At 37.2% G+C, this 12745-nt stretch overlaps 1 protein-coding gene across 6 annotated transcripts in view; it reads left to right on the top strand.

The window, feature by feature from the left end:
- The window catches only part of DOCK9 (dedicator of cytokinesis 9), a 111948-nt gene that overhangs the window by 18340 nt on the left and 80863 nt on the right, over positions 1-12745 (top strand). For 2 of the 6 annotated variants that reach the window (XM_056485628.1, XM_056485621.1), the window contains exon 1: positions 11560-11801. The exons of 3 other annotated variants lie outside the window; for them this stretch is intronic. In XM_056485628.1, coding sequence (XP_056341603.1) covers positions 11688-11801 — 114 coding nt within the window. In that variant the 5' untranslated portion in view covers positions 11560-11687. Of the gene's footprint in view, positions 1-11528; positions 11802-12745 lie in introns of those variants that run through there. One more of the 6 variants, XM_056485605.1, reaches the window with a different exon arrangement.

Genomic DNA, 12745 nt, shown 5'->3' with positions numbered 1-12745 from the left:
TGTTAAAGCTTAAGATTCATATTCCTTATATCATTTGGATTTGTATTGATAGCTCTGAAGAGTTTCCACTCTGTGATTGTTCGGGAACATTGTCTGCTGTTAAATCTTTCTAAACATACTCTTGGAATGTATTTAGCACTTGGACTGAGGAACAACTGATCGTTATGTTATTTGAAAAAACTAAGGAAGGCATTGTTGAGGAAACAGTAACCCAGCATTTAAGGTTTATTTTTTTCTTATGGATTTGAGTGTATTTTTTTCTCTGAAATCATTTAACTGTTCTATTTCTGTTTAACTTACTGAAAGGGATACAGGAGCATTCTAGAAGGAAAAAAAAATTGTTAAGGAGGGCAGTAACTGTTTCCTGAACCTACTTTGCTCTCAAAGGCTTTTTAGGTGTTTCCTGATGTAAAGAAACCAGGCTTTAAAGTGAGATGTGGTCTTTGTACCCCCCAGGTTAATGACGTGTTTGTGCGTCAGGTGTATTACTTTTAGGCTTGAGGGGGTGGAATTGCAAGAGCTAACTAATGTGCATAGCTTGCTTCACAATTGTGCTAGTTAAGGATTTAAATATTAATTCAAGCCAATTTGAGTCTACTGCTAATTGCTTTGTCACTGGCTCAGTAGTTGGGATGAGAGGGGTGTGGTACACTGAAATAGCTGGACATGAGCTTGTTATCTTGCTGGCATACCCATGCTGTGCAATTGCAGCTATGGAAAGTCTCTAGAAATTTCATAAAGCTTTTGTTGCATTTGTGCTGTTCATGTCCTTTTTTGCAGAAATGACCTTTAAAGGAAAAAAAGGTGTGTGGTTGCACATATGTGTGAATCTGTCTGTATGCATGTGTGTATATGTATGCACACATATATGTATATTTCTATACATGGAATTTATATTGTATTTATCTGTACATGGAATGTATATTTCTATACATTTCTATACACACAAGCTTCTAGGAGAGAACATAGAATAATCTGAACTGTCTTCAGCTACTGAAAATAATTTATAGTATGTATATTACCCTTCATGGTAGCATTTCATTTGCTTAATATGGTTTAATATTACAAATAAAATGGCTTCCTCTGGGTATTATAAGCCTTTTTACACTGTTAGCCATTTTTAAGTTAGCCTCATACAGAATATTGTTAGAAATTTGTTAAATTCTGTGTAATGAATACTTTCAATAACTTGAGTAACCCATTGAATTTAAGACCTAACACTCTTACTGGCCTGGAATTCTACATATAGTTGGGTGAGTGAGTGAAGAAATACTTATTTTTTTTTTAATGGAATATGACTTCCTATGACTTGGAGTATGCAGTGACATTTTTTTATATATATTGCTTCTTTGTTTCATGTGGTACTGTTCCAGCAACAATTTTTCTTTAATTTAGTCCTACAGAATTGGTACAGACTGGCAAGATTAAGCACAAAATGTGCTTAATCTGCCATTTGCAACTGAAGTTCCACATCTGTCTCTTAGGGGGTTGGATTTTTTCCAACTCCAAAATGACTAGATGCTTCTAAAAATATAATTTAAAAAAAAAAATTCCTATATAGCTTTGTTAGCTTGGTTTAACTGGAAGTAGTGGATTAAGATAAGATATTTTTCCAGGAAAAATACCTGAAGTTTGGTACGGAGAAGTGTGCGGAATCGAGAGGTCAGAATGACTTCCTGTTCACTGTACTGGACCAGTGTAATCCGTGAGAATAAAAGTCAGGGTTTTACAAGAAAAATCCAGGTATTTGTTTAAAGGTCATGTTCTTGATAATCAGAGCTGGCACAGGCTATTGCCTTCTTAGGTGTTGTCTGACCTGAGACTGAGGAGCATGCTACAGACTTAGCCATGAAGATTGGGAAATGGGATTATCTGAAGAATTGGAAGAAGGGGAAATATACTGCAATCCTGGCAACAGTGACAAGTGATTTTATGGAACTCGTTGAAGTATATAAGACATATATCTCTTAAATTACATGATATCTGTACTCTTTGCTATGAAAGCTAGCTTGTCTAGCTGTTTCTCTTCAAAAGTGGTGGCTTTCAGGGGGAGAAATTATGTTGTTCCTCATTGGGAAGCTGTGCCTGGAGGGGAAAGCTCCAGGAATCTCATCTTTGCAGAGAACCTGTACGGCCCAGACCAAAAGAGTGACAGCAAAAGCAGTGTCACTTGCTTGTGTTGTTTTTTATTTTGGTGATTGTTGCAGCAGATGCAGGTGGGTGTGTGGTTTCACCTCTTTGTCTGTGCTGTAACACATACCTGAGCTGTGGTGTTTTAGCTCAGCCTGTTGGGCTGTACCTCCTGTCAGGTCTGTTTAGCCACTTTGGATCAAATATCTCCTGATACAGAGCTATTGTCAAAACACCAGTGAATTTCAGGGAGTCCTTTCATTTAAAAACACATTGATCCTCTTGTAAAACCAGTATTGAAAACCTGGAAATTTCCAGTGAATAGGAAACTCTCAGGAAGTAGCTTCCCTTGAAGGAAAAAAATCACCTCCTCTGAGAAGAAAGTAAGAAGGCAGAAGTAGTTGATTTAGCATATGCTTTTCTTATTTACCCTTTAACCTAGATGTCAGGAGGTTAAATCTAAAGTCTAGTTAAATCCAATTACAGTTTTATCTTAAGAGGGCCTGCTCTTTTAATTGCTTGAAGGAAAGATAAAATAAAGCCCATGTGAGAATGTCTTCTCAGGAGTACAGTTTATTTCTGTCCATCTCATGTCATTCACACTTACAATGAAAATGCTGTATCTTAGCTTCAGGAGCATTTCTAAACTATCACTTTGTATTGCTAGAACACAGGATCTCGTGGTGTCTTTAGGTCCACATGTATAAGGATCTTTATTTTAATAAGAGATAAATTTAGTTTGAGATGCTGTTAAAAGTTGCATCAAAATTAATGAAATTATATTTCCCCCAAATGCCTATCTTGAGCATATTTATTTTTGGCAAGTGTTAAGAAAACATTTTAATGTGCTTAATTTTGTAGTAAGTTGAAGGATATAGTTTCATAATACTAGCTTGGATGCTTATCTAGTTTACTTAATATATCTTAATTTTCCTGTGATTTTTTTATAATTTTCAGAATGATATTGCATGTTATTTATTTTTATTTTAAAATTCTTCTCTTTTTTTTTTTTTTTAATCACTGTATAGCAAACATTATCTCAGAGTCAAATGTTAATGTACAAGATAAGTCCTAAACAGCTGTTTTGAGTTGCTGACAAAGGTGGAAAATGAGCAAAGGTGAATAGTGTGGTGATAATAGAACTAGCAAAATTTAAAAAGTTTGAGGCTTACTAACAAGCCCCTGGGAATATTCAGTGGTGGAAGAAGCTGGAGTGATTGGGTTACAAGCATCTGTGGAAGAAAAATTCTGAAGTGAGAGACTGGGCTGAAGGGCATTAACTTTTTTTTTAATATATATTTGTCTGAAAATTGCAGAAAACTACTCCATTTTTTCCATGCTTGAAATGCTTTCTGCTCAATTTGCTTCTAATGGCCTATTCAGCTCTGCCATTTCTCTCATGAAGCTTTAGAACCTTGTAGTTTGGTAAATGTACTTAAGGTACTGTGACAGCTGTTACTTAAATTGTGCTTACACAGTTTCTGAGAAGAAATGTGGAACATTTTGAAATAGTACCTGAACAGTTTTAATGGGGTAGATTTAGGTTTTGGCTGGAAACAGAACCTGCTACGTTTTCGTAGCTGCAGTGTCGTAGTCTGTATCACCAGTTGACTTGACAGCAGCGTCATCATTAGGTGTTCCTGAGTTTTTTGGTGACTGCTTTTCCTGTGCTGCTCATGAGTCATTTGGTTTATTAATAAACTCTGGCATCTTTAAGATACATCAAAGTCTGGGCATGTGGGAAGATTGACTAATGACAGCAGCGAGCTACATCATTCTGGAAATAATTCCACAGAAGACATTCAAGTTGCAGATATTTTGATTTCAAAATAAATTTTATATGTATAATTTAGAATAAAAAATATTCTCCTTAATTTGTGTTGTGTTTTAAATTAACCTTAAAGCCTTCATTTACTAAACAGCTTATATTAAGGTGTGTGCTTGCTGTCTGAATTTGTAAATTAATATCCACTTGTTTATATGAGGTAGAAAAGTTTAGTAGAAATAAAGTAGAATTATAAAAAGGGAGAGAGTTCTAAGGAAGTAATTGTGCTGAGTAATGGAAGTTGTTTTATTTTAATATGCTCAAAGAGCTTATGCAGCAGTTCTGTAATGGTGTAGACAATTTGTATGGGTTAGTCTGTTGTTACACTCTCATAACTTGCTTCAACTTGTAACTGTATTACGAGTGGCTTTTATTCATCAGCAACAGGAGCATTAGGCTTCATTAGGCCTCTTAATGAGGAAGAAACAGATATATATGAGTACAGCATCTAACTGTGGCATGGGGTTTTTCCATGGGTCACTTGAATTAGAGCACTTATTTTATCTCCTTTCATCTTGCTGCTCTGGCTGAATAAAAACCTGGCATCTGACGTGCTGACATGCAGTTTTGTCTAAATCTCCTGATGGTTTCTGTAGACTTCTTTTGTTTTGACCTTTCATTAGATTCCTTTGGGAAGAATGCTCAAATGTCCATCTCCTCATATCCCTCTGCCCTCTCAGCAGGGGAAATTACAGCACATTTTCACCAACCACGTGGTACCTACATCAAATACACGTCTTTGAAAGATGCATGAGAGGACTACCAGAAACAGATTGGCAAGCACTCAGTGCACTTGCACACACAAGATAAGATTAAGAATTTTATCTTCAGGAAAAAAAAATCTTTTAGGATCTTATCTGGGGATAAGATCAGGATAGTTGGTCAAGTCTACATGCATAAACCATTGTTCATCCATGACGATATATGCACAGCACACTAGCACAGAAACATATCCAACACAAAAATATGGTACCAGTTTACATCCAGGTGGAAAACATGTTCCCTTTGAATGTAGCAAAAGGGTATCTTGTGCTCAGTGAAGTCAAAATGTTTGGAGCTAAAAAAAACCCAAGGAACAACATAACCCCATCAAACAAACAAGCACCAACCAAACAAAAAACCCCCAACTGCCTCAAAAAAAAACCCCAAACCACCCTAAAAACTCTGTTAAAAAAACCTCCTGAAAGTCCCCTGTGAAGATTTTTATGGGTTTAAGGAGTGAGAAGACTTCTGTGGTGGAGAAGCTGCACAGTTGGGGCTTTTAAGACCAGAAGCTGGACTTAATAAGCATATGGAAAGGAGTTCACATCTTTACTCCTCTTGTTTAATACTTTTATCTACTGGCTTTAGGAACAGCCTGAAGTGCTCATTTGATTGATCTATATATAGATGTAGGTACCCTATTCTAATTAAATGCAATTAAAGAAGTCATAGAGTCATGGAGTTGTTTGGTTTGGAAGGGACACCTTCCACTAGCAGGCTGTTCAGAGCCCCATCCAACCTGGCCTTGCACACCTGCAGGCATGGAGCATCCAGACTTGTCTGGGGAACCTGTGCCAGTGCCTCACCACCTTTGCACTAATGAATTTCTTGCTAATATCTCATTTAAACCAACCCTCCTTCAGTTTAAAACACATTTCCCCTTGTCCTATCACTGCAGGCTCTTGCAAAAAGTTGATCTCCAACTCTATCATCAGCCCCCTTCAGGTACTGGAAGGCTGCTCCAGGATCTCCCCTGAGCCTTCTCTTCTCCAGGCTGAACAATCCCAGCTCTCTAAGCCTGTCAGAGGTGTTTCAGCACTGTGGCCCTCCTCTGGACCCACTGAAATGGTGGCTCTTGTGCTAAAGACCCAAAGCTGGGAGCCACCTGCTAACTCTTGAAATGTTCTTAAAACTCTCCAGTGTGAAGTCCAGACACTTCTGTATTTTGGTTGAGGGGCAAACAAAAGTGTGCTCTTCCTTCAGCCCGAGGAGAGAGGTGAATTAACATTCTCCTCTAGGAGCAAATTGTTTTGGAAAGAGTCATGTAATATTGGTGCTACACAGTGGGAAGACACGTCCTCCCCTGGCTTGCTTGGCACAGAACTTCTTGCATTTGAGAGATGGGGATGTGATCCACTTTTTGTGTGTTCTGTCCTGTTAGTTTCTGATAGTCATAGGTCCTGTCCAATTAGGAAGAAGCCATCTTTAATCCAATACTGTTCTCACAGTCAGTCTGCTTGTGTATGTCCTGTCTGTAAGGACATAATCAGAACCATAGTTTATTCAGAAGGGCAGTTTTAATCTTGAAATCTCTTTTACTAAACTCTACTGTCTTGTTTTCTTTAATTTTTTCCCCCTGGGAACTTAAGGAAGTCTGGTTTTGCCCAAAAACAGATTCCTACTAAGATGGTATGAAATTAATTGCATCACAAGTTGATACTTCATAGATAATGGTATGCAGATATGTGACATGGACAAAAGTTAACCTGTATTTTGTTTAGCTCTGCTGTGATTTTACACTTGTTTTGGTTTTTATTTGTCATAGTGTAAGAGTGTCCAAACTAAGCTACTGTATAATGAGATATGCCATGTTTGTGTTGACAACTTTAGCCAAATTCTTATTCTGTGAAATAAAGCTTTTAAAAATGCCTTGTGCAGAATCACTGTGGATCCAATAGAGACATTCACTGGAAGAATCATTTAACTTTATAGTGATACTAAAAGAAAGGAGTTTTTTATTCCAGCTTCTCGAGTGGTAGTACAGAATTGTACAGGATGTTACCTTTTCTCATTGATGCAATCTACTCATGATTGAGATCTTTTCTGTGTAGTATCTCAGCATCTCTGTCCTATCCAGACTACTTCTCTCCCTGAAATTAGTGTTTTGAGAGTAACTTTACCTGCAATGCAAAATTTAAGATTGTATCATTCTCACTGATTTAGAGATACCTCTACAAAGAGGGGTTATTGTTCTCCCTGTTACAAAATAGGCTTATTTCTTGCTTTGCTAAAGAAAGTGAACATGAAAAGTTGCATTATGTGTAGCACACTCATACCTGTGTTTTGCGCATTTTCTTTTCTCATCCCTGTTTCCAGTTGAGAATGTTCTCTTTACTGGTGGGACTGCAAATTACACATTTGCAGTGTTTGCCATAGAAGGAGTCTTCCTGAGTTTTGTATGACTTTTTCTGTTTCCTCTGACTGTAGTGTGGATGGCAGGGAATTGCCAGGTGAGTTGCATACTGCATTCCATCTGCTATCAGGCTTTTTCTTGAACTTGTGAGTATGTTCTTCCAGGGAAGCGCTTATCTCTTGGTCACTTGTGAAACTTGGCAGTGTTAAGATATGTATAGCTGCAACACTGAATCTTCCACTGACTTGTGAAATGTTAGCCTTGAATACAGCTGCAAGGCAGGCTGCCAAGTGTGGGAGGGCAGTGTGGAATAGCTTGTACTAATACAGATGAGAGCAAGGCATGCTGGCTTTTAATGGTCCTTGTCACTCTTCTAAAGTGGGTCCATATTTTCAGATGAGCCACTGCCTTAAAAATCCAGCCCAAATCAAAAAACCAACCAACCAAAAAAACCCCAACCCCCAAAGCCCTAACAAAACAAAGCATCAAACCCCCCCTCCAGTTATCCATCACTCTCATTTTTGAATTATTTTTCCGAAGATTCTGAGTTGCCAGGGAATTTAGAGCCACAAAGTAGAGCGTGTAGCCACGGAGCAGAGAACAGGTCTAGGGTTTTAGCAAATAATATCAAATCCTTCTGTTTTCCCATAAGGACATGTTAGTCTACAGCAATATTATTTATTCTCCTACTCCTCCCAGTTGCTACAGGTTAAGGACAGTTCTGTCCCTGGGACAGCTTACAGAGGAAGTTTGATGGCTTTAATTATAGCTAGTAGGTTTAGTGATCTTGACGCAGACTTTAAGTAGGACTTGAAGCAAAGGAAGGGCCATTAAACCAAACTACTCAGATTTTAGGTTGTTCCTACAGGGAGGCTAGGCAATCATCTTTTTTTCCATTAAAGTTAAAAGGAAATTCTCATATGCTGTCTGTTCCTTTACCATCACTCACTTTTTATTGTGATGTTGTGCATTAGCTAAGTAAGTTCTTGTAGTGAAAAGTGATTTGAAGGAATAGGAGAGTGTACGTGAGGAGCTTGTGTTTTGGGCAGCAAATTGGCTGGATGAATCACTGGGGTATGCCAGAAATACTGAGAACTGTGTTACCTATGTAATATTGTAATTACTTAGGCTGTTCCTTAGAAGTATGTGATGCAAGAAGGGAGCCAAATATTTGGCTGTTGGAAGTGATGTGAAAACTACTGTTGCTAAAAGTATCACATGAAGTCATTTAAGCCACGGTGTTTGAAAAAAGATTAATTGCATTGTTTCCATAATAATGTGAGTTATTTTGCAGATAGGTCTCTAGCTAGTCATTTCCCACAGTTTTGAGAGCCATGTTGGAAATGCAGTCTGTTTTTGTACAGTGACATTTTTTGTGTGTGCATAATTTCTGGATTTTTTGTTGGTCATTATATTAACTAACCAACTGATGCAACAAATTGAGTACTTTTTTGTAACTGTTTTTTTTTTTTTTCAATTGCAATAAAGGAGGTTAAAACACCTCCTTATGATGATAAAACTACCTCCTTTAAGATGATAAAAGTTTCATTATGTCTTAAAGTTCTGTTTTTCATCTTTCTTTTTGAATTTTAATATGTTATTGGTAATTTATTTCAATACACTATTAAAGTAGGTTAAATATTTTGACTGTGTGATGCCTGGATAAACAATGTCTCTTGGGATTTTATTTGTTTGGTTTGCTTTGATATTTTTGCTGTGTTTTTTTTTTGTTTTTGTTTGTTTGTTTGTTTTTCCCCCCTAAGTATTTTTAAATAAATTAAATTCTTGAGGTAATCACTAAGTCCTCAGCAGAAAATAAATATTCAAAGTATGCATCAATTTGGCAGTTAAGGTCTATTTCCAGTTCCAGAGGTACTTCCTCACACTTCTGTTTTTGTTAAGTGAAAGAAACTCTTCTAACAGTATATCTGTGAGTGAAATGTAATTCGTATTAGTCATTCATAAGGAAAAATAACTTCTATATCTTTAAACAGGTGTTGTAAAAATGTTAACCTTTTGGCTTTCTTTTTGTCCCTCATCACATTTTGAGAAGAATAGAAAGAATGGCAGGGAAAGAAAATCACATTTATACAGAATTAAAGTAATCCAGATGCATTCAGGAGAAGTACCTGACTAGGGTAAGATTATGTTGCCATTTAGAAGAAGAATCCTTTGTTAAATTAAGCAGAAGAAATGCTATTTACAATGTATATAATTTTAAAGTTTTTATTAGTGTGAGTGTTCACAAATGCCTTTTACATAAAAGGTTGTGCATTTCTGGTTGCAGTTAAGTGTAATTGCAGATCATCTCAATGAAACAAATTCCTGTTTGGCAGCTGCATCCTCAAGTAATGGTGTAATTTAGTCTAAGCTGTTCTGTGCTTCCGTTCTCTGAAAACAAAGGGGGCTGGTGCAAAATAAAAAGTGTAACTAAATGTTCTTGAACTATTGTCTACCTTGCTTTACACAGGAAGATCTGTTTTGTAAATTTGACTAAACTGCTGGTTTCCTTCTTAACTCTTAATGAAGCTTCGTAAAGCTTCATTATGTTTTCTGGAGTTTGGTTTCTGAGTATGAGAGAGGCAGTTTAAAAAGTACATGGACTGAACATGTATTTCCTAGAGAAAAAGTCAGAAACATAAATCCTTATTGTCTGGGCTAAAATGTTATTATTTCTTTCAGTCTACTCTTTAGAAACGTACTTGCATTGTGGATGGGAAGGGCAAACTCTTGTTCAGAGTTTCAATTCTGAATTGAATTCAGAGTTCAATTTCATGAGTGCAGGCTGAAATAGGAGTTTCTTACACAAGTGTGAGAGTGGAGAGAAGGGGAAGAGAAAGGGATATCAACCTCTTAGGTCTGAAGAATAAGAAACCTCTGCCTTAAGTTGTGCATTCTTAAAAAAACTAGCAATAAAGGAGGATATTTGTGCTTCTCCACAATTTCATCTGCTTTCTGCAGTTTAAGGTGACTTTCTCTTCTATTAGAGAATAGATAAAAGTTTATGTCAAGTTAAATTTAGGATGTGAGTTATATTGAAGTGAGATAGCTAACTCTGTCCCAAGAGAACTGAGAACTGAATGAAGGTGGTGGCTTAGTTTCCACAGCTGTCTGGTTCCTTAGTAGACAGAGAGTCTAAAATAAGGATGTGTTTCTCTGGGGAGCTGAATTTTCTCTCAGATGTATTTTTGCTTGAAAATACAGCTACTGAGGTTTGTGAACTTGGAGGTTGCAACTCATTAGTGTTGAAAAGAAACAAAGGGAAAACTAAAATATTCCTCTCAAAACCTGGAGAAAACTGCTCATCACAGTTCACTTTTTTTTCTTTCCCCCAGGAGGAATTTAGCTAAAATTACTGTGGGTAAGCTAGAGTAGTCAAAACTTAAAAATTTCCTAGAATGTCAGCTAGGTTGCATACAAAATTGCTTTGCAATTGCAAGAAATGATTCCCATAAAATTGCTCCTTCTTATTTTGCCACTGTGTGTGTGTGCTGAACAGTTCTGTAAGTAGTGGTATGGTAAGAGAGTAGATAGGGTTAAAAAAGCAAACTTGAGTGTATGTTGTAATTAAGGACTGGCATGAAGAGAGCAACCACTGAGCGCTGCTGTAGCCTGGGTATCTTGAGGCCAAGAGACACTTCTGCAAGCTGTTCACAAGGCAAGGGTGACACCCTGCAGGGTTTTACTGGCCAGGGGCAAGGAGTGATGGCTGCCTGGTCTTCGTGCCTGCAGAAGCTTCTCCCAAGTGTCTGCTCTCAAAACTTGTGAAGGTTTTGTTGCGTTGTCTTCTCTGTGGTTTTGGGTGCTGATCAGTCATGGGCACCTACAGTGTTGAAAAGTTACGAGGAGTGAGGAATGAGCACAAATAATGTGTTCAGCTGACTGGCTGAAGAGAGGAATGAGGCAGAGGGATACTGGTAGTTGAAGAGTTAATTTTTTTGCATTTCATTTTGAGTTAGCATCTTTGTAGGGTGAGTAAGATTTTTACTGTGACAGCAATTTGGTATTAAGTGAAACTTTAAATGGATTTATCACTAGGATAAAAAAGGTCATGCCCACTCTACCCCCCAAAAAAAGCAATGTGTCTGTTCAGGGCATTGATCATGGAGAAGGTCCTTGGTTAGTGGTGGACTGTTGATAGCACCTGAGTAAGTGACATTAGTGCAAAAAATTTTAAAAGCACAATGCTTAGGGTTTTATACTTCTAAAAAGACACAGCTGTCAATAAGTGACTAATTCTTACACTAAAATTATTTTTGAATTATTAAAGCCCTGATTTTTTGCATACTGTAAAAGACTCAGCCTGTTTTACATAGTAATTTTAGATATGCACATTCTCTTTTGTGTTTGGCTCATAACCTTAAGGCGTTAAAATGGATCCACCTTTTTTCTTTTTTTTTCTTTCCCCAGAGGAATACAGCATGCTTAGGGGCTGGCCTTTGTCTGTCATGCATTCCCACCATAACAGATTTAGCAAACTGCAGCTGAGAAGTTAGACTAGTTTGTGCTGCTTGTGCCAGGAGAAAAGCTTTTGTTTTCACTGGATCAGTGGCGTGTCGATGACTTTGATGCCAAAAAACATACAGTTTTGCTGCTGTCTGTATCTTCAATGAAAGAATGCAGGCAAGAACAATCAGAAGTCCTAAGAAAGAGCTTGCTATAGAATCTTCGCAGAAAGGCAAGGATGCAGGTCCTTGTGAAGTGCAAGCAGAGAGTCCTGTGGCTGTGCTGGTAAGAATTCTTTAAACAAGCTGCCTCTCCCCTTCCATAATTTCAGTTCTCTCTGTCAATGAAAAACTTTTTAATCTGATGCTGATGGGAAGTTCCAGCATTCTTACTTGTGAATAATTTGCATTTAAGGTTTAGGTTTGATTCTCTGTGTGTTGTCTGCCTTTTTAATTGATTTTTGCTGTTCTAGTTTGCCAGATCTTTAGTTTCCTTTGAGTGTGACTTTGGAATTTGGCTTTCAGACTAGCTGCTTTTTGGTCTCTTCTGTCTAGCATATTTATGCAGCTCTTTGAACCTAGCATGAAAATTACATATGCTTTAAAACTCTAGCACCTCTGTTTTTTAATTGCCCAGCATATCTTCCAATTAATGTATCTTTGAACTTCCTAAAATGTGTGTGTAACAGTTAAATTTTACTTAAATGATCAAAGAACTATCTAAATAATTAATGACTACTTCTGTTAAAGTATCTATCTATCTGTTAAAGGACTTAATTTTCAATTCTTTCAGTGCACATTATTTAGGAATTTAAAGTCTTAAAATAGTTTCCAGTGAAGGAAAAGGGAAATTTTCTGTATGTGGGGAAAATAATCCAATAGGAACTATTTTGTCTGAAACTGCTAGACAGTTCTGTTGGAACCTTAATAGTACAGCAAGAGAACATAGTAAGTGAGCTGTAATGAATCCACCAACTCTCTTCAGAGGGGGATTGGTAAACTAGTACTTACTTATCAGTAGAAAGAAGTACTTTGATAGTTCTTATTAAAACAGTATTTTTTCATGCTTAATTGCTGCTGCTGATGGTCCTGTCTTTATACGTCTGCCTGTAGTTGAGGTTAGTGGGGTGATCCTCAAATTATGGTGTCCCCCCCCTCCCTATTACTTGAGCTTCACACTATGCATTTAAGAATTGAACTAAAACATTTTGGCCATATGTATTTAGTAAT

The sequence above is a fragment of the Oenanthe melanoleuca genome, chromosome 1 (assembly GCF_029582105.1).
Source record: "Oenanthe melanoleuca isolate GR-GAL-2019-014 chromosome 1, OMel1.0, whole genome shotgun sequence".
In the NCBI taxonomy this organism is placed as follows: Eukaryota; Metazoa; Chordata; class Aves; order Passeriformes; family Muscicapidae; genus Oenanthe; species Oenanthe melanoleuca.
This window is presented reverse-complemented; position numbering and strand designations above follow the sequence as displayed.